Source organism: Alternaria infectoria, assembly GCF_024043175.1.
Source record: "Alternaria infectoria strain BMP 0036 chromosome Unknown scaffold_11, whole genome shotgun sequence".
Lineage (NCBI taxonomy): Eukaryota > Fungi > Ascomycota > Dothideomycetes > Pleosporales > Pleosporaceae > Alternaria > Alternaria infectoria.
In genome coordinates, this window is record NW_026250700.1 from 854,483 (window position 1) to 875,193 (window position 20,711).

A 20,711-nucleotide genomic window follows, 5' to 3' on the forward strand; every position below is an offset into this window, starting at 1 on the left:
TAACGCGAGACTCAATCCTCGAGCTTGCGCGGGAACGTCTGGTGCCCAAGGGCTGGACCGTATCGGAGCGCAAGTTCACCATGAAGGAGGTGGCCGACGCTGCCAACGAGGGACGCATGATGGAGATCTTCGGTGCAGGCACTGCTGCCATTGTCGCTCCGGTGCGCAAGATCAGCTGGAAGGGACAGCTTGTTGACTGCGGGCTCGAAGACCACGTCGAAGCCGGCCCAATTGCACAGCAGATGAAGGACTGGATGGAGGCCATCCAGTACGGCGACGAGGACCACCCGTGGAGGTATGAGCTTTTCAGTCACCATGCAGATCATTCGCTAACATGCCAACAGTTACAAGGTGATATAAGCAAGTAGTTGATATAAATGCGATGTGTTGAGCGTGCATGTTTGCGCAATAGACTGTATATACATGAGACCTGGCCGTAGCTTGAAAAAAGATATGTGGCCCCTGGCGCATTGACATTGGCGACGGTGATGGCACAGTGACTTCGCGATGGTGGGGTAGAGGATGCTTCTGCAGAGCGTGCCTGACTACGCCCTCCTTAGATGACGTTCCTGCTAGTCTCTCTAGCTCCCAACCTCTCGTTACACCGCCGACGCTGCAACGCCTAAACACCCCGTCAATTGCCCGCCCAGAGCTGCGCCGCTGCTCGTCAATTCCTCCACCACGCGCCCCGACGACACGCCCAAGAATTCTCACGATGCTGGCCGGCGCACTCTGCCGCTTGGCAGCCGACGCCCCCAGGGCCTCCCCACACGACATGCCGCAGCTCGCCCGCACCCTCGGCCGCGCCCTCCTCGCCCGCAATGCCGCCCAGCACCCACATGCGCGCGCCCTCTCACGCGCCTTTGCCTCTGCCCTCCAGAACCGTCGGTCGTATGCTACAACTACGCGCGCCACCAAGCCCACGGCGACAGTGAAGAAGGCGGTCAAGACAGCCGCCGCTAAGAAGCCTGCGCCCAAGAAGACGGCCACAACAGCAAAGAAGGCGGCTCCCAAGAAGAAGCCCGCAGCAAAGAAGGCGGCGCCCAAGAAGAAGGCAAAGAAGCCGGCCGCGAAGAAGCCCGCGCCTAAGAAGCGCGTCAAGAAGGTCTTGACGCCCGAAGAACAACAAAAGGTCAAGCTCAGAGAGCTACGCGCCAAGGCACTCAAGGAACCCGTGAGCCGCAGGTCATTGTCTGCTCTCCATGTCTTCTTAGCTGAAAAGCTGGCTGGTGTTCCGGGCCAAAAGACTGGGCAACTTCCGGCTGCTACGGCCGAGTTCCAGAAGTTGACCCCCGCTGAGCTTGAGGTAAGCCCTGTCCGCCTCACAGTGCATCGCACTATACTAACTGTCTGAAGCACTACAACCACCTCGCAAGCGAGAGGACTGTCGCTAGAAGAGCCGAATACGACGCATGGCTCAAGGCCTACACTCCCGACCAGATCCGCATTGCGAACAACGCACGTGCCCAGTTACGGAGGATCTATGCGAGTGAAAAGAAGAAGGCTCCTGCTCATACTGCCAAGCTTGTCGATGAGCGTCATGTGAACAAAGTGATACCCGCCTATGCCGCCTTTGTCAAAGAAAGGTTTGCCTCCGGAGACTTCAAGAACATTTCCCCTCTCGAGGCTATGAAACTCATCTCCCAGGAGTGGAAGTCTTTGGGCGCTGCTGAGAAGAAGGTATGCATAACAAATGCGACGTTGATACAGGCTCTAACATATCCATAGAAATACACAGACGCCTACGCTGCTCAGAAGAACGCTGCGGCATCCGCATAATACGTCTAGCGGCAATCGCTTGTAGCGACTGCTTCTCCATCACCTCTCTACTCAGAGCCGCATCGATTTCCTTTGTCAGTCATGATTTGGGCCTCCATGATACCGTGTATGTTCAGTCTGGATATTGGACCCCACCTGGTGTTCTGGTTCAAGGCGGTGGGTTCAAGGTTGGAAATGGTAAGATTCCTGTAACAGAGACATGTCCACGTAGTTTCTCAGAGTACTGCAATGCTTCTTCTGCGATTGTGGTTTATTCTAATGCAATCGCGAGTATTGAGAGTTGGTGTAGTTGCACAGGAAGTGACATTGCGCACCAATCATCTAGCGTGCTTTCCTTATCTCTACCACCCCCAGCCAAGCCCAGCAATCATCCCATCCCACAACGTTTACCCCAGGCTTTGCGAGTAGATCTATTTCCGCGGCAGATAAGCGTGCGTTTGGGATAGGCTTGTCTGCGTCATTGGATAAGCCACATAGAAGCTTTCGATATGTACCTCAGTTATCCGCGTAATGATGTCTTCTGTTTACTCTCCTTGATACCTCATTCAAATTTACAGCCATGGCTTCTGACGAAGAAAACGGACACGAACGTACTCCTCTCCTCCACCAAGCCCGACTATCCCATCTTCAACACGAACAAGATGAAGAAGCTTCCTCAATCATCGCGTCCACGGTGACGAAAGAAGAACAGCAGTTAGCAGAAAGCCCAGTTGGAGAACGACTACCATATAATGATTACACCACCATTGACTGGCTACACGACTTGGTACTAACATCTCTCGTCAATTTCAACCACCCTCTGTAAGTCTGCTAACGCAAATCCAGGTTAAAGACTCCTACCGCTACCGCGCCCTCCACTCCCACCCTGGTCTGCGCTACAAACTGATCACCCTCCTCGACGCTTCCTCGGGCTGGCTCGCTGTCGTGGTAATCGGCGCACTGACGGCATGTATCGCTTTCCTTGTCGATGTCGCCGTCGTGACTGTTTCGGACTGGAAAATCGGATATTGCTCTGGCCATTTCTTGCGGAACAGAGAGAATTGCTGCGTCGCTGCTGAGAAGAGTTCATTTATAGGGTTGTTGACGAACGAAGGGGCAGAAGAGTGTGCGGACTGGAAAGTCTGGAGCCATGATTACAAGAGCAGTTTTGCAATCTACGTGGCCATGGCGATGGCCTTCGGCATTATAAGTTCGAGTTTAACCATGTTGACTCGGTCTACCCTCCCATCGACCTCATCCTCCCAGCCAACGAAAAATGCGAGCAACGGCCATCCTACGTCTTCCACCTCCCCCTCCTCAAGCCCACCAACCACACCAACCGCCCAAGGCAAAACAATGTACCTAGCCTCCGGCTCCGGCATCCCCGAAATAAAAACCATCCTCTCCGGTTTCTCCATCCCATCCCTCCTCTCCCTCCCCGTGCTAATCGTAAAATCCCTCGGCGCAATCTTCGCCGTATCCTCATCCCTCTGTCTAGGAAAAGAAGGTCCCTTTGTCCACATCTCCACCTGCATCGGCCACCTAACCGGCCGCTTGATACCCAAATACGCATCCAATGGCCGCAAGATGCGGGAGCTGCTCAGCGCGGCATGCTCAGCGGGACTGTCAGTAGCGTTCGGCGCGCCGATCGGAGGCGTGCTGTTTAGTTACGAGGAGATTAGTACGTACTTTCCTAGGAAAGTGCTGTGGAGGGCGTTCTTGTGTAGTCTTACTGCGGCGATGGTGCTTAAGGAACTCAATCCAACCGGCACGGGCAAATTAGTGCTTTTTGAATCGCGGTTTGGGGACGAGTACAACGCTATTCACTACTTCGTTTTCATCCTCTTGGGTGTAGCGGGCGGCATCTTCGGAGGCTTGTTCTGCAAATTCAATTTCCTGTGGTCGAAGTGGTTCAGGGCTTTTGGCGTTATTAAGAGGTATCCAGTGTTGGAGGTTGCGTTGGTGGTGCTGGCGACGGCGTTGGTTCAGTATCCTAATCCGTTGACAAGGGAACCGGGGGATGTTATTATTAAGAATTTGTTGGTGGATTGTGGGGAGGATAGGTCGAGTGCGTCTTGGGTTTGTCGGAATGAGAAGGTTGCTATGGAGGCCGGGACGACGGATTGGGAGTATGTGGGTTGGTTGACGTATGGGACGTTGGCTAAACTTGTTCTTACTACTATTACTTTTGGGATCAAGGTTCCGTCTGGGGTTATTATTCCAGCGCTAGATGCTGGTGCCTTTTTTGGGAGGCTGGTAGGTCAGGCTATCGGTTCAATCAGTCCGGGCATCTTCGCCATGGTGGGTGCTGCTGCGTTCCTGGCTGGTGTATCTCGGATGACTATTTCCCTTGCTGTCATCGTAAGTCCCTTCATCTCCAATTTCTGCCAGTGGTCATCGTCGACTAACCCATCTAGATGTTCGAACTCACAGGCCAGCTCTCATACACCATCCCGTCTATGCTCGCCATCCTAACCGCGAAATGGGTCGCCGACGCAATCTCCTCGGAAGGCGTCTACGACCTCGCTCAATCCCTACTCTCCCACCCTTTCCTCGACCCAGACACCGCTCTCTCCATCGTCCGCAGCCACAAAGCCTGCGTCGAGGTCCTGATCCCTCCTCAGCGCACCATGGCTGACATAACCGTTCACGTACCTACAAGCAACAAAGTACCTTTGACTCTGTTGAAAGAGAAGCTGGATGCGTTGAGAGAAAGGGGTCTCATGGACGCGGGTCTTGTACTCGTGCAGAAGAATCATGGTGGGATTGAAGTGCTCCAAGGGTATATATCGCAGTCGGAGCTTGAATTTGGATTGACGAACCTCGTTCCTGGTGTGCTTGTGTCGACGCAGGAAGACGATGTTCAGGTCAGGTTGCTAGGCCAGGAGATCGATGAGCCGGCGAGTCCCATGAGCTTGGAGATGGATTTGACGCCATTTGTGGATCGGACACCATTGAGCATCTGCGCGAAAGCGCCTCTGGAATATGCTGTCGAGGTGTTCTCCAAGTTGGGTCTGAGATATCTTATGGTGACCAAAGAGGGCACTGGACAACTGGTGGGTGTGATTATCAAGAAGAGGCTCGTAGGTTACCTGGAACACCTGAGAGAACATGGCGAAGGAGATTAGTAGGACATAAATAGTACACACGATACACTGTTGAGTGGACAATATCTGATTATAGCATCTTTTCGCTAACAAGAAGCTGAGGCGCCTGTCATGTCTGTCTAGTCACTTTCGCAACATGTCTGATCACAGCCAGGTCGCTCAAAGTACGAATCGAATTACAACGCTCATGTCCACACGTGAAATATTCCAACAACCAAGTCCAGCGGGACGTCAGCCATGACCAGCTTACTCCTCAGCCTCGAGAGGAGCCTCCTCGTCGTACTCGTCCTCACCCTCGGAGACGGAAGCCTCCTGGTATTGCTGGTACTCGGAGACCAAGTCGTTCATGTTGGACTCAGCCTCGGTGAACTCCATCTCGTCCATACCCTCACCAGTGTACCAATGCAAGAAAGCCTTGCGCCTGAACATGGCAGTGAACTGGTCACCGACACGCTTGAACAGCTCCTGGATGGAGGTCGAGTTACCGACGAAGGTGGAGGACATCTTGAGGCCGCGGGGAGGGATGGAGCAGAGGGCGGTCTGGACGTTGTTGGGGATCCACTCAACGAAGTAGGAGGAGTTCTTGTTCTGGACGTTGCGCATCTGGTCCTCGACCTCCTTCATGGAGACCTTACCACGGAAGTAGGCGGAGCAGGTCAGGTAGCGACCGTTGCGGAAGTCGGACGCAGCCATCATGTTCTTGGGGTCGAACATCTGCTGGGTGAGCTCGGGAACGGTGACGGCGCGGAAGGAGTGCGCGCCGCGGCTGGTGAGGGGAGCGAATCCGACCATGAAGAAGTGGAGACGGGGGAAGGGAACCATGTTGACGGCCAACTTCCTCAGGTCAGAGTTGAGCTGACCAGGGAAACGCAGGCAGGTGGTGACACCCGACATGACGGCGGAGACGAGGTGGTTCAGGTCGCCGTACGAGGGGTTGTTCAGCTTGAGGGTGCGCATGCAGATGTCGTAGAGAGCCTCGTTGTCAATGCAGAAGGTCTCGTCGGAGTTCTCAACCAGCTGGTGGATGGAGAGTGTGGCGTTGTAGGGCTCGACAACGGTGTCGGAGACCTTGGGGGAGGGCACGACGGAGTAGGTGGCCATCATGCGGTCGGGGAACTCCTCACGGATCTTGGAGATGAGGAGCGTGCCCATACCGGCACCAGTACCACCTCCGAGGGAGTGGGTGATCTGGAAACCCTGGAGGCAGTCGCAGCCCTCGGCCTCGCGGCGCACGACGTCGAGGACCTGGTCGACGAGCTCGGCACCCTCGGTGTAGTGACCCTTTGCCCAGTTGTTACCAGCACCAGACTGGCCGAAGACGAAGTTGTCGGGGCGGAACAGCTGGCCGAAGGGGCCGGCGCGGACGGCGTCCATGGTACCGGGCTCGAGGTCAACGAGGACGGCACGGGGCACGAACTTGTTGTTGGACGCCTGCTGTAGATCAGTATTGGTCTTTTATCTGCCAAAAGCGTAATCGAGGGACGCACTTCGTTGAAGTAGACATTCATGCGCTCGAGCTGCAGGTCCGAGGTGCCGTTGTAGACACCGGAGCCGTCGAGGCCATGCTCGCCGGAGATGGTCTGCCAGAAGGCGGCACCGATTTGGTTACCCTGGAGATTGTTAGCTGTCGTCTGTACACAGAGGAGCGATATCAAAACTTACGCATTGACCGGTCTGAAGGTGAACCTGTGGCAGAGAAACGTCGTTAGCTGTTGTTCTTTGTGTTGTCCCTGAGTCTCGGCGCGGGGCAGCGACGCGCCACGACTAGGCGGCAGTGCGGGCGATACGTACAATCTCACGCATGTTGGCGGTTGGGGGCGAGGAATATGGAAGCTGGAGAGGTGAAGATGCGAGGAGCTGGGTTATGGCTGGTCGCTGGTGGTGGTGCTGGTGTGGAGAGCAGGAGGAGCAGAAGCGGTGAGTGCGTTAAAGATCTCTGTGGGTCGTCTGCACGGGCCGTCGGCGCTAGAGCTATTTACTAACAACGCGCCAAAGCTGGTGCCTGCCGGCTGAAGGGGCTAGTCATGAACATGTACAGCTGCACTAGCAAGGCACAAGTCGCTGCTGTCGAATGGCTTCGTCGCTTTGCAGTATCCTGTATTACTGGCTGGTTTCATGTCGTGATAGACGTGCTACTGGAGGCGGTTGCGGACTTGTTGTTCCCATCCCATCTCCTATCAAATTCGCCTATCCGCATCGTCGTTCGCAGCGCGGAACACCGCACAACGCTGATCTTGCAAAGCACATGCATAAATCCTCCCTGACACGCGAACCTAATCCTGCCCAAGACTCCACGTCGTCACCGCCTATAGCTCCTTCTTCGTTGAGCCATTTGCATGACCACCAGCCTGTCGCTTGACAACCTGCGGCATCGTCCAGAAGTTGGGCCAGTAGAGCTCATACTCGTCCTGCCTGTAGTTGAGGCAGTGTCGCAGCCATACGCCCCATACAATGTAGTAGTAAGCTCCAGTTCCCGTCATGAGATGCCTGCTTTTGTGAGCTTTCGTCTTCCTAAGATGAATGCAATACTCACCACCAGCCATGACCCTCGAGCACGAAACCCCAGGGCATACCAATCTCCCTCCGCCACTGAATCAACTGCGAGCAATGCACGTTGTCGAGGTGCCAGACAGCAAAGCCCCCCAGGAAGATGCTGAGGCCAAATGCAATCATCTGCCACATCTTACTGAGAATTTCCTGGTCGCGCACGTCTTCTTTCTCTTGTACCGCCTTTACACCTCCGTGCGGCCGCGGGTTCGCTGCTTCCCTCTCCTTGGACTTGAACCGCGGGCGGATGTTCACCTCCATTACATACATGGCGCGGAACAGGACAATCGCTGTGAGAATCGCATAGGCGTTCTGATGGAAGGTGGGGTCCTGGACGAAGTGGTAGTAGAGTGTGATGAAGGCGGCAAGGGACACAAGTCCAATTGCAAGAACCGTAGAGTACAGCCTTGACTTGCCATAAGAGAACGTCGCAAAGTTCATCAAGCAAGTCGTGTAGATCATCGAAAGCTCGTCTACCAGCTGCATAGGATCTAATATGGATCAGGTACTGCATGTCAACATTTAAATCAACAGCGAACATACATTTCAATGTCGCGTGAAAGAGAAAACTCCCAGTTCCAACGAGTAGATAGCCAATAAACGCCACGAGAAACACTGTATCGTGTCCATTCTTCAAGCAATTGCGTATGCCTTTTGCAGCGAGGTACATGAACAGCAGATTCGTGAGCGTGTTGATAATCTCCGCAGAGTACTGCGTGACTACATAATTCTTCAAACGGTTAGCATGCGCATCTTCAACGCAATGACCCTCCCAACTAACCTCTTCACACCAATCGAGCGTAGAGGTGACCGGAGAGAAGAACCCATCTTGTTCAGGCGGGTACGGTATCGACGGCAGACGGGAAAAGAACGCGGCCATCTTCACTCTACGAAAATCCCGAAAAGAGAAAAAGAAAGAAGTGAGAGGTTGAGGAAAGAGAAACTGCAGGTGTTTGACTTCGCTATCAAGCTTGTATCTAGCACCGGCTTTTGCGGAAGGAAAGACTGGAGAGCGACAATCCGCGACACGAGAGGCCCATGCTCCAACGATAGGCTGCCAGACTACCACGCCACACGTGGGCAAACAGTAAGGATTACTGCGCGAAAGGAATCGCCCCCAGTACACATTCCTGCCACCGACGTATACCTTCCGCACACGTCGGAACGCTTGGCTCCCGAGCTGACGAGGCTGCAAGCTCGCGGTGCAGTTTTCGGTGTGAATCCAAACAGCCAATCACATCCGCCCAGGGTCTCTCGCAACTGCCGAACCGAGAAAGCTTGAGAAGCAGCGCTCTCACGAGACCTACGAGCCAATTGTCAACTTTACCAAATCTCCGCCCACCATGTCCATGTCAAACGAGGCCTTGCAGAAGGTGCGTCATAAAGTTCCGTGACTGATGAGAGGAAAGAGCTAGGATCTAACGCGGCAAACACCCAGGTCCTACAAGAAATCAGCCAAAAGAAGGCCTTCGCCGAACAACAACTCGTCATTGTCAAACAACAGAAAGCCGCCCGGACGCGAGAGGGGCGTATGCTGCAACTCACTTCCTCGGAAGTCTCGTCGCTGCCTGCAGAGACAAAGGTGTACGAGGGTGTGGGCAAGATGTAAGTTGCATGTCTCGATATTTGCCCCTCGCGACTGCGGGGGAGGAAGTGGGATGAGATGAAATGCAGAGACTGATTGCTATGAACAGGTTCGTCTGCACGCCTATTCCAGATGTGCAAAAGAGGCTTCAGGAGGAGAGTGAGGCGTTGAACAAGGAGATGTCCAATCTGGATAAGAAGGAGGATTACCTTGAGAAGACGTATACGAACAGCAAGAACAGCCTTGAGCAGGTGCTGAAGGGCGCGGCTTGAGTGTGCTGTCGGTGTTCCGTCATAGTCATGAGATCGATTCGAAAAATCGGAATGAGGGGTTAGGAAGACTAGAAAGAGTCAACCCAGATGTTTGCTCTTGCCACCGAGTTCTGCAAAGGCAATGACGAACACCAGCTTCTAGTTTACAAATGATAGCAGGAAGTTGGTAGTAACACAGCCACAAATTCAATACGATATTGATAATACACAACCCACTAGAACCGTTGACGACCAGTTACACCACGAAATGAGCGACGATAGTCGCGGAAGTAAGAAGTAAAGTGTTTATTTCGCTTTTACCATGCATCTATTTCTCACCCCTACCGCATCCTAACAAGCATCGCCTCAACGCCCTCCAAGCACTTCCTCACCTCCTCCGCCGCCCTCGCTACATATGCGCCATCCACAACCCTATGATCAGCACTCCAGCTAAACACACACTCCTCCCTCTTGATCAGCTCATCGTTCTCCCCAAAGGCCGGCACCACTCTCGCTTTACCGATACCCAAAATACCAACTTGAGGTCCAACGATGACAGGTGCCACAGCACCGCCGCCTATGCTACCAATGTTGCTGACTGTGAAGGTCGCGCCAGTGAGATCAGCGGATGAGAGTTTGCCAGCGCGTGCCAGCGAGCTGAGGCGTTGGATCTCCTGGGCTAGCGAGGCGATGCTGTGGTTTTGGACGTTCTTGATGACAGGGACGAGGAGACCCGCGGGCGAATCTACTGCTACGCCGATGTTGTGGCTTCCCTTTAGTATGATTTGTGGCTTGTTCGGGTTCGTCGTAGTGTCGAGATGTGAGTTGAGTAGCGGGAATTGCTGGAGCGTGAGCGATACGGCCTTGATGATGATTGGCAGCGGCGTTATCCGCTCTGGCTTTTCGCGGCCTGTGTTGTACTTTTTGCGGAGTGTCGTGAGCGAGCTGAAGTCTACAGCGTCGGTGTATAGGAAGTGGGGGATGGACAAAGATTTGGTCATCTGCTTGAACATGCCAGACTGAACTGGGGTCAATTGCTTGACTTGGTCCTCCATTTGTTGTGTGCTCATAGGGGCCGGGGTCGAGGTTGCCGATGGTGTTGTAGTGGTTTGCTTCATCGATTCGACGTGCCGTTGTACATCGTCTTTGAGCACACGACCCTCCCGTCCTGTGCCTTCTACATCCTCGATCTTGAGCTTGTGCTCCTTAACCATATGTCGCACAGCTGGCGTAGCGAGCGACGCATGCTTGCCTGGCTGTCTTTGTGTTGTGGGTGGTTCGGATGGTAGACTCGTGCTTTGATCTGAGCCAGGCACGTCTTCAGCCGCAGCCTTTGTGTCATTCCTCCCAAGCTCGATCCCCTGTTCTTGTGGCTCTGTGGGACTTTGTGCTTTTTGTTCTTGGGTGCCGCCGCCTCCGGTGAGTAGGACCTCGTCGTCTTGTTTGCCTGATCCTCCGTTGAGCAGGGCTTCGTCGGCAGGAGAGATGTCGCTTTGAATGTCGATGTCTACTAGAGGCTTCTGGAATCAGCTCATATTTGGTAGTACGTTTCAGATTTCAAGCTTACCTTTCCAACCTTCGCCATGTCATCCGCCTCGTAGTACAACTTCTTGATGATGCCATCGAATCGCGAGGTGATCTGCCAGGAATTAGTCCTCGCCCTGATTGTGTCCCAGACGGCATGTACCTCGACAGATGCTTTATCCGACTGCACTTCGCAGATAGGGTCGAATTGCTCGACGCGCGCGCCGGGCTTCACGAACCATTGGATAACCTGGCATTCGGTAATACCTGGGCACAGCATGATTAGCCGCAGCCACCAGCATCTCTGACTCGCCTACTTACCTTCTCCAATATCCGCCAAAAGGTAAGGCTTGACGACCAATAGCCGTTTTGTCCCCCGGAACCCTCTTCTCTGCTCGTGTAGGCGGATGTTTGCATTCCTGGGTGCAGTAATTGACGCGCGGTGGGCGAGGTTTGGGCGCGAAAACACGCGGGATGCTTCTCTGCTGGCGAATGACTTCATGGTGGGCGTGATTTGTGTGCAGATTCTTTCTGTGAAAGAAACATCTTCATGTACTGCCGCCGAGGTTTGGTATTGTGAACGACCAAAGCCGACAGTTACCGCAGCCGATGACACAAGTGGAAGCTGGGGTAAGCCACTAGCGGATTTGGGGTATAGCGTTTCGCGGGTTAAGGAAACAGGGGTCCGTGTGCACAATCTCGTGGGTACAACGGCACTTAGCCTCACAATTTGGAACGACTGGTATTTTGCAGGTGGATGAGATGAGAAGATTGCTATTATGAAGTGTCATCTTTGGGGCATCGTGACTCTTTAACGAGGAGGCACTAAACGCACACCATGATGAGAAGACTCCTCTAGCAGCCATCAACCATCTGAGCATGACGAGGTGGGAGTTTGTACAGAATGATAACGACCCCATCTAAGCTGTTCCTTACGCAACATACAGGAGCTCCAGTGTAAGGCTACGGCTACAACTGCATCGACCTCAGATCACCAATGCAAGTACAAGTATACGTGCTACACCGCTGGGCCCCTCCCGATCCACAGCCTGAAACTACGGAAAGGGCCTCTCCTCTTATCTGTGTTGTTGTACTGGAACCCAGGACCTAGTGTCAACTGATTGGTGTTGAAGTACAGCCATCCATCCAAGATAGCCATAGAATCCGCATGTTGTATCATCGCGTTCCTCACCAACGTCTTTACCACATAGTCATTCGGTGGAATGAGACCAGATCCTCCAGGCGCATTGCCGTTGACTGTCATGTTGGTTTCAGACCCCAGCGTATCGACGTAGTATATCGCGTTCTGTTCACTCGCTGCGATGTATACTCGGCCGCGATCGTCAGCGGTAAAGCCAGCCTGCTCGGAACCGCATTGGCCTGGATTCTGTACGGCAGCAAGGACTTCAGTGTCTGTCAAACTTTGGTCGACTAGAATCTCCTGAGAGATGTAATAAAAGCGACGGGAGGCTAGAACGCCCCAGTAGAAGTTGCCGGATGCTATGATTCCGTCAGCGACATGAGCACACATCAGCTCAATTTCACGTACCCAAGGCGATGCCATCTGCGGCAGTCGTGAGATGACCTTTTTGTGTGCCATTCCAGGTGTAGATGAGCTCGCCGCCATATGACCCGACGTACTTCTCGTCTGCTCGAACAACACTCGTATTGAACAGTCTGCGTACCGCATTGCCGTTCTCGAGATCCACCGCTAGTAACGAGCTGTTCTTGCTAGCATCAGTGATGAAAGCATATCCTTCTCGTCCACCCAAAGTCGTATTGACACGCATGTCGTTCATATTCATCCGATGCGACAATAGATCCTGGGGTATCACATAGGTCTGAAGATGCTCTGCCGTCGTCTCATTGAAGCTCATGAGCTTTGCACCTCCAAGTACCGCATTGGTGTCTGGGCTGGCGTTGGCTGGAATTCCGCTGTCAACCACCCACAGCCTTCCCCGGTCGTCGAAAACAATGTTCTGAACGTTGATGAAGCAGGTTGCCGGATCCTGACCGGCGGTGCAATTCTGGATAGCTGCATTCGGCCATGGTTCTTCGTCGTTGTACGATGTGCAAACCACCACGTTGCTTGGTGTCTGGCCCGAGTTGCGAGGATATGTTAGGTAGAGGTTGTGCGCGGAATCGACGGCTAGACCGGTGGAGGGCTTTTGGGAGTCGTGGATAGGTTGTAGAGGAGGGCCAACGAGTGTGAAGTCTTGGGGATAGGCACCAACGGTATATCCGGGAGCGAAGGGATGATAGTCTCCTGATGATACCTCAAAATAGTCTGATGCCAATGAGATGGGAGCAAATCCCAACGCCAGCGCTATGAATCTCATCTGGACGGTACAACAACGACCTCGGGACGTCTCGGAGGCTGCAGGGTTTCTGAGGCTATAGTGAAAAATTGTAGCGGGCTGTTGTTCTCACAAATATGTCAGTCGAACGTGAAGTCTTACGCCTAGAGATGAAAGAAGTCGAGGAGCTTCACTGAAATAACGTTTGGAGGTCCCATGGTTCCTTCCCGCGTCCGTCTGTTGAGGGGCCCGAGGGAAACATGACCTCCGCGTTAGCTACGTATCTATTGGTTACCAACCGCATGGGGACATGGTAAAGTCCAGGTAATCCATGAGGATAAAGAGGGGTACCTGGTTCCCCGGGGACAATGTAGGCTGCATGTCGCAATACATTGATTAATGCTGATAGGCATATACACGTGTGAGCATTGCACGCGGTTGTGAACGCGTGCCATTGGGTTCCCATCTTTTTCGATGCAGGCAATTAGTCCTCAGGCCCAGCAGCAGAACATCGGAAAGTTAAAACAACACTTGGTGATGAAATGACAACCGGATCGTCCTAAAACTAGTCGCGGGCTGATCGATCGAGATGATGGTGCGGGAATGACGTTTTGGCGCGGAAGGAGAGGGCGCACGACCCTTCGTGATTCGCGACTGCCGAAACGCGTCTGCTAAGGAAGGCACCGCCAGCACTCACAACAAACGACACGGATAGCCATGCGTAGTTCCGATGTCCACCTACGCATTGCAAACGAAGACAATGCTACATTCAGCCTCTGAGACGCCCACGCAGTTGTTACGACTAGCCGCCAAACGCGACGAATCCAAGGCATCGTTGCCCTCGAAGCAGACGAGAGACTCTCTCTGCGGTCTCGGAGCCTTCACCAAGCCGTTCACGATCAGAGAGCACTCTGGCTCACCGTACAAAAACAAGCCCACCACCTTCAGACCCGTACGAGTAATTGGGCGTTCACAGCTGCCTCTGACCTTCCTCGACATTTCCGCCGACGACAACTTCGCCCCAAACAGCCTATTCGCGGCACACATCGATATACTGGAGGATGGAGAATTTGATAGCCAAGACCATGCAGGCCCCAAGATACTCGTCGCACGCTTCGAGGCAAAGAATCTACTATACGCCATAGAGCGAGTGAAGCCACGCGTCTATAGTATCTGCAAGCTTGCGGGCTGGCTCAAAGAGAAAGATGTCACAGACTTGTGGGACCCCAGAAATCTTCAGAAGCTGCAAACACGCCCCGGACCAGAGACTAATGCGGCCGTACAAGGAGAATGGTGGCAACAGGCCGCTGTGGAGACACACACTGTGGACCTGCCACCCAGACGAGCGCGAATGACGATGATGCGACCCAAGTCACAACCAGAGATAAAGAACGAGCATGCACACCAACCGGACCTGGTTTTAGAAGCCCCGAGGAGCGAATACCTGGATACGACTTCTACGGAATTCCCTCTAGAACCTATGCCGGACGCGCCATCGCCACAAGAGCAACTTGCCTTGCTCGTCCAACAATACTTGGATGCAATTTACATGTCCAAAACCTCACTGGCATACCTAGCGAAGGGCCCAATCACTCGAATCCGGAATACATTTACTTCAGCTGAAGAAGGAGCACCGCCTACACATGAACTTGTCACATTCCTAAGAACTATGTTGCTGAGTCCAAAGGCCAGCGAGAAGAAGTACCACGAAAAACTACCGTCCTTGATTAAAGAGATGCCACCCGGAAGCTACTCAGATGATGAGCACGCCCCGAGTGTCAGCAAGCCGAAGAAGTCGAAGAAAAAGATGAAACTCAGTCGGGAAGGTGTATACCCACAGGAGGAGGCATTCGTCAGGAAGTGGTGGCAGTCGGAATTGCCAAGTGGTGACAGTACGGCTCCAGAGACTCTAGACCAGCGTATCAAGAGGCGCATTGGAGATCTACGGGTTCGCGAGACGCTTGCGCAACTGATTCTCATGCTCGAAATCGTTGCACTAGAGACGCTCTCCACACAGAAACCACCAGAGCAACAAGCTACCGCAGACGGAAGTCAAGCCCAGACCGAGCAGCCGATGCCGAAGAAGCGCAAGAACAAACTTGATGACATCAACCTACAACTCGATCTGCTGCTGGACAAGCTTTGCATCTGGCATGCTACGGAAGAACTAGGTATACTAGATTTTGATGAAAAGCCGTCACGACAACATGACGGACCCGATGGATCTGGACGGAACAATTCGAACGATCGCCTGCACAGCTTCTGCGTCGAAGTCATTATCCCCTTCTACATCAACCGACTTCCAGAGCAGGCGCTCATGGTGAATAAGAAGCTGGGTGGGCCCACACATAGCTTACCGACAAAACGCAAAGCTGTCAGGCCACCACTCACCTCACGCAAATCCGGCAGTTCGAAGGAACCCGAGGCAAAGAAGTCACGGCGATCGCTGGCCCGGGTCGCTACCGACAACACGGGACGGACGACTGAGCGCATAACACCGTCCCTGAGCCGATCTGCCACTGATTCCGCGCTGTTGGATGGCATCAAACGAGAAGGCAGCGAGGTACCTCTCTCAGCCATACCTTTCCGACGCAGTCCATCTAAGAGCGCTCGGCAATCGATGTCCCAGATCCGGCATCTGCAGGGTCGCCAGATTGATCTCGCTGAGCCTTCGGCCGCTGCATCAGCTAAGATAAAGCACAAGCAACGTGTGGAGGAAGATCTTCAAGAGGCTATTTTAGCTTTGAAGAAGCCCAACCGTGGACTAGCTGCTGGTGGCTATGTTGCCGAAATCGAGCAACGTGGTCTCGGTTTGCCCAAACAGTCGAGGAAGCCAACAGTCACTGTGAGGAAGACCATCAGAGACGTTCAGGTGTCAGCGACACCCCGGGCTGGGCGGAGGACGAAGAATTTGGTTGAGCAGACGCCAACCCACCACCATTACGATCCGTTCGTTAGACCTCCCGGAGCGGAAGCGCCCCCCTCCAGCGAGTTCTGCGTGCCGTCCTCTGGAGTCCGTCCACCAGCTACAATGGTGCCGGCAACGGGCCACCGCCACTCGACGGCTCGAAGTCTAGCGCAGTCCGGTATTGCCGAGACACCGTCCAAGGCGCCAAACAGCCTACCATTCTCTACAGACTCGGTTAGGAGGAAGATCTTTGCAACCCCATTGAAGGCGGCGGCGTCTTCTTCTGACGGCAGGGGTCCTGCACAATCACACGTGTTCGAAACTCCTGTCAAACCTACAGGAAGTTCGCCTCCTAATGACGCCCAATTCGCACCTGCTGCGATTGCTGCCACACCTACCAAGCCCGCGTCTGCAACAGCGAATAAGGTTGCTCCGATCGCACTCGCATTTGCAAACAAGCATGATGCTGAGCCATCGATATACGACGCCTTGGGATGGAACGACGATGATGATGGATTTTGATATACTTACGTGAGATTGTTACATATTGATGGCACTGAATTAGCGAGCATACGATTGATTGGCATGCATCGGAGCATTGGGCGGCGTGTACAGCATTCTGGAACTTGCGTTGGCGTACGAGACGATGGTAGTTACACGGTTCATGATTCCCCTGGGTAATTACTAAGAGGCCAGCACAGCGCAGTAAGCTCAAATATATGCTCTCGCACACTTTCCAAGCTCAGGCCGCCGTGTCCCCATAAAGTGCAGACTATGCTTACTTGATGAGGACAAGCCCGTGGTCAGCGCACGCCTGCGGTGACGATGGCTGGTCTGGGCGACCATGGAACGAAAGAGGAATTCTTTCGCGTGTCTGTGTATCGTGTCTGTGTATCGTGTCCGTGAAGCGTTCCACAGTGTTTCTTTCGGGGAATTGCATGTGCCCGCGACGCGATGCCTTGGTGTGATCGTGTGAGGCGACAGGTACCCGCGCCGTGAGGAACCAGGGATCGTCGCTATAGCGTATATTAGAGCCGGCGTCCCTTGCAGTAGACGACTTGGGCCCACGCCGGATAGGAGAGACGGCCACTCACAGCACAGCGCACCCGTGGCCGCGATGGTAATTTGCCGGGGATCACCAACAGTCGGCCCTTAGCCTATGCCCCTAAAGACGCCTCCAGTTGCCGGCTGGCCCATGCAGCCGTGTGTCCAAAGGCCTAATCACGCTGAAATTATGAAAATCAGAGAGACGCGCCTGGTGTCTCTCACTTCTCGAGTCCTGATTTCCCTGCCCTTACACTGCCCGACTTGTATCTTTCAGGAAGCTCGCGTCGCCAAACCTCGGACCCCGAACATGCCCATTACTGCAGCCAAGCTAAGGTAGCCGACCCATTTGGACAACTGCAGTAGCCATGGCTGTCGCTGCAGCTTCCCGTCCTGCGCCCCATGGACAACGCTCGCCAACCCTCAGCGATGCGGGCATGATCCTCCCTTCGTTCGAGGCCGATTTCGAGCGCGCTGCCTCTCCGCCCGTTGCTGAGCGCCCGCCCTCGCCGTCCGACCTCTATAGGCACGCAAACTCCAGCCGAGTCAGATTAAGTTCCGCACCGCAGGGCCGGCGCCGCGCCTCGCAACAGACGAAATCCCCGTCCCTATCAGCACAGTCCTCGCGCTCCACGCTGCGCAACATGCCCGACTCAGACGCGCCTACTAAGAGCGTGCCTGCCCGTGACGATGCCCTCGCTTCGTCGCCCACCATCCAGAATGCCCTGAGCCGCCATTCACCCAGCACGTGGCACGGGCAAGATCAGCACAAGATCAGCCCTACTTCCAGCTCGGTATTCAGCGAGGACTTTGAGCACTGGCCGGGATTTGACAGCCACGACAACTTTGAGGACAGCGGCGTGGATCTCGAAGAGCAAGAAAAGCGCAACCACCACACCCGGGACAGCGACGCCGGCAACGGCATGGGCAGCGAGCGGTGGCACGAGGACCGCACCAGCGGCAGTGACGACGAAGACGACCCGTACTCGTCGGCTGCGCTGAGTAGGAGGGCAGAGATAATCCTGGCCAATGCGAAGAAGCGGCTGAACGTATGCGCTTCTTGATGCTGCCACACATCGGACGATTGCTAACGGGAACAGGTCATGGAAGGAAACCTCCGTGGTGCGCGAGAATCACTGGTCGTCTCACCGACGTTCCACTCAAGAAACACATCTTCCGACTTGACCTCGCATATAGCGGCCAGTCGCGACCGAGACCGACGACTGTATGCTGGCATGGGCCCGATTCCGCCGCGCATCAACTCTTATCGCCAGTCACTCCTCACCCCGAACGGTAGCCCCAGCCATGCACGCGGTTTGAGCGAGACATCGGTGCCACTCCCTTTCACGCCTTCCTACTCGTACCTGACCCGGACTACATCCAACAAGCGCGCATCGAGTGCATTCGGCCATACCAGCGGTCCATGGTCGCCTGAAAGCTACGGCCAGGGGCGTTTCCCCATCAAAGAGTCCCGAAGTGTGGAACACCTCCGCAATCCTCGCTCAACCTGGAACAGCAGCGAACGCGAGTATGCTGCAAGATCCGCCTCGAGGAGCTCACGATCCCCAACTGCACTGGAGACTTTGCCGGAGGATGAGGATGGACAGAGGGTGCATCGCTCCACATCGGCAGCCAGTGGTCTCCGCGACCAGATGAACGATCTCAAGGGTAGAATCTCTAGTCTGAAGCTCAAGGCGCAGGAAGACCACCTCCGACGCAGAAGCATACAGAGCCTACGCGCACCGAGCCCCTTTACGTCTTCTGATACATGGCATCCAAGAAGCACACCGACAAACGCTGGCTTGGGCATTACGACAGACCCGTACGAAGAACAGGAGCGACCCTTGACCGCCACGACCACCAACTCCCAGAAGCACGGTGAGAAGCTAGTGACGCACTTCAGCAAACTAAATGGAACCAACGGACACGCGTACTCTGTCCAACCATACGACCAGGCCGAGGCTGAATCAAACGATCCGGAAGCATACGAAGAGGAAGATGCGGACGAGACAGAGGAGTCAGACTTCGTCTCGGTCAATGGAGATGACGTCCCCGATCCGGAGAGTGTATACGAGGACGCCGTCTACGAGATGCCAGCCACTGAGCGACACGAGGACCGTGTAGATGCGTTCGACTACGAGACCTTCTTCTTGCACAGTGCAATGGGCACCTACAGCGTGGAAGATCGCCGATCGAGTACTAGTTCGGGCTCCTCTGCCGCAACTACGCGGCCCGTGACAGCTGTCCAGACAACGGATGAACTCGGCATTGGCGAGAAGAGAGCGTCATTCCATCAGCGAAATCCCAGCGTCGACTCAGTCTCAACCGTGGCCACGTTTGCTACTGCTGCTGAAGAACAAAACGACGATGAAGAAGAAGAGAACGAGCAAATGGATCAGTTCTCTCAGCAGATACTGTCGAACCAGAACCGATCTGTCTCGCGCCCAGGGACACAGAACGGTCTCCTCTCTCTGCGTTCTGATTCGGCAATCAACATGCGACGCGCTAATGGCTCGTCTCCATCGCAGAGGTCACTATCACGTGGCTCGTCTTCGCCTGGAGAGCTTGCCAGCGGACTCCAAACCTCGAGGATATACTCCATCCTCACTGAAGGCTCCAGAGACGAGCCACGGGTGGCACTCAGCGAAGAAGAGACGCAGCTCATCTACGGCCTGGCTGCGAGTATCCAGAACGTGTGCTCCAACCTACAGCACACCTACGGCGATGCCTACGAACGTAAGGCATGGCGACGAAGACTTGACGAAGCCCGCAAAATACTTAATGGCGAGGGCGAGGATGGTGCCGATGACCAATCCTTCTAATGCTCCGCAGTTAGCCCTCGAACTTTCCTTTCTCAGACTTACGGTAATGTCTAACTCGACTGTAGCGGTTTAGCGTCACTCGTTTCCACCTTTACGAGCTTACTCCCTATCATGTGTAATTTGGGACAACCCCCACTTTCTTTTCGATTTCACCATTTCCTTTGCTTTGGCAGATTTTCGGTGTCTTTTTGCAGGAGGTCACGACTTTGGAACTATAGATAATTTCTCTTATGTGTATTGATACCCGGGAGGCAGCGGCGGGGTCACACGACTCCGGTGTATGTGGACACGTTTTTTGTTCACGCGTTTGCAAGTACTTCTTAGCTCTAGAATCTAACATGCCCGTCATCCATGTACGTAGGGCTGCGAGAACCAATCTACCGATCTACCAACCCAGCACGTTGGGCCTGACCGAGTGTCAAAGTCATGCCAGCGCCCGTGTCTAGAAAGCCGTCAGAAGACGGTGGAACGACGGGGTGGAGTCGGCGCGAGATTTACCCCTCCCGAGGCTGTCACGAACCTAGATCCATGGGAGGATTGCCTCCAAGTTTGGGGAGAGCGCCCCACCAAACACCGTCACGAAGCCATTGCATGCATGCAAAATACAGTCTGCTGTGCGTTGTTCATGTACCATCGTGGACAACGAGGAGCGACGGCAGGCCTAATGCACGTCTGCGACGCGTGCAGGTTTGCCGCGCTCAGCGATGGAGCGCGATAGAGCGCGATGTGTGCCGGCAGCGCGCTACGATTGGATCGCGCACGGCAACGCTGGACTGGCGGTGAAGGTGTCGGCCGTGGTAACCACTGCAACTGAAGGCTGCCAACAGCACGGATACCCACTAGAGCCTCCGCAATTGGCCCACCGCGG

The 20,711-nt window shown here is 54.4% G+C and overlaps 9 protein-coding genes across 9 annotated transcripts; 5 read left to right on the top strand and 4 right to left on the bottom strand.

Annotated features, from left to right (window-relative positions):
- Positions 1 to 775: 775 nt before the first annotated feature.
- On the top strand, positions 776 to 1,779 carry J4E92_007149 (uncharacterized protein; the record flags this gene model as incomplete). Its single annotated transcript, XM_051498512.1, has 3 exons — positions 776 to 1,306; positions 1,357 to 1,680; positions 1,729 to 1,779. 3 exons carry the CDS (start codon positions 776 to 778, stop codon positions 1,777 to 1,779), a joined length of 906 nt encoding a protein of 301 aa, XP_051351446.1.
- Positions 1,780 to 3,114: 1,335 nt separating this feature from the next.
- On the top strand, positions 3,115 to 4,886 carry J4E92_007150 (uncharacterized protein; the record flags this gene model as incomplete). Its single annotated transcript, XM_051498513.1, has 3 exons — positions 3,115 to 3,758; positions 4,011 to 4,119; positions 4,176 to 4,886. 3 exons carry the CDS (start codon positions 3,115 to 3,117, stop codon positions 4,884 to 4,886), a joined length of 1,464 nt encoding a protein of 487 aa, XP_051351447.1.
- A 225-nt stretch (positions 4,887 to 5,111) lies between these two features.
- On the bottom strand, positions 5,112 to 6,668 carry TUB1 (beta-tubulin; the record flags this gene model as incomplete). Its single annotated transcript, XM_051498514.1, has 4 exons — positions 5,112 to 6,296; positions 6,353 to 6,475; positions 6,528 to 6,551; positions 6,657 to 6,668. The coding sequence occupies 4 exons, from the start codon at positions 6,666 to 6,668 to the stop codon at positions 5,112 to 5,114; spliced, it is 1,344 nt and encodes a 447-aa protein (XP_051351448.1).
- Positions 6,669 to 7,171: 503 nt separating this feature from the next.
- On the bottom strand, positions 7,172 to 8,292 carry J4E92_007152 (uncharacterized protein; the record flags this gene model as incomplete). The annotated part of the gene is made up of 4 exons (XM_051498515.1): positions 7,172 to 7,352; positions 7,399 to 7,903; positions 7,956 to 8,142; positions 8,194 to 8,292. The coding sequence occupies 4 exons, from the start codon at positions 8,290 to 8,292 to the stop codon at positions 7,172 to 7,174; spliced, it is 972 nt and encodes a 323-aa protein (XP_051351449.1).
- Positions 8,293 to 8,755: 463 nt separating this feature from the next.
- Positions 8,756 to 9,269, top strand: J4E92_007153 (uncharacterized protein; the record flags this gene model as incomplete). Its single annotated transcript, XM_051498516.1, has 3 exons — positions 8,756 to 8,785; positions 8,851 to 9,017; positions 9,107 to 9,269. 3 exons carry the CDS (start codon positions 8,756 to 8,758, stop codon positions 9,267 to 9,269), a joined length of 360 nt encoding a protein of 119 aa, XP_051351450.1.
- A 320-nt stretch (positions 9,270 to 9,589) lies between these two features.
- J4E92_007154 (uncharacterized protein) lies at positions 9,590 to 11,274 on the bottom strand (the record flags this gene model as incomplete). The annotated part of the gene is made up of 4 exons (XM_051498517.1): positions 9,590 to 10,768; positions 10,816 to 10,887; positions 10,936 to 11,039; positions 11,094 to 11,274. The coding sequence occupies 4 exons, from the start codon at positions 11,272 to 11,274 to the stop codon at positions 9,590 to 9,592; spliced, it is 1,536 nt and encodes a 511-aa protein (XP_051351451.1).
- Positions 11,275 to 11,790: 516 nt separating this feature from the next.
- On the bottom strand, positions 11,791 to 13,111 carry J4E92_007155 (uncharacterized protein; the record flags this gene model as incomplete). The annotated part of the gene is made up of 2 exons (XM_051498518.1): positions 11,791 to 12,272; positions 12,322 to 13,111. 2 exons carry the CDS (start codon positions 13,109 to 13,111, stop codon positions 11,791 to 11,793), a joined length of 1,272 nt encoding a protein of 423 aa, XP_051351452.1.
- Positions 13,112 to 13,829: 718 nt separating this feature from the next.
- Positions 13,830 to 16,499, top strand: J4E92_007156 (uncharacterized protein; the record flags this gene model as incomplete). The annotated part of the gene is made up of 1 exon (XM_051498519.1): positions 13,830 to 16,499. The coding sequence occupies one exon, from the start codon at positions 13,830 to 13,832 to the stop codon at positions 16,497 to 16,499; it is 2,670 nt and encodes an 889-aa protein (XP_051351453.1).
- An 890-nt stretch (positions 16,500 to 17,389) lies between these two features.
- J4E92_007157 (uncharacterized protein) lies at positions 17,390 to 19,843 on the top strand (the record flags this gene model as incomplete). The annotated part of the gene is made up of 2 exons (XM_051498520.1): positions 17,390 to 18,070; positions 18,122 to 19,843. 2 exons carry the CDS (start codon positions 17,390 to 17,392, stop codon positions 19,841 to 19,843), a joined length of 2,403 nt encoding a protein of 800 aa, XP_051351454.1.
- Positions 19,844 to 20,711: the final 868 nt, after the last annotated feature.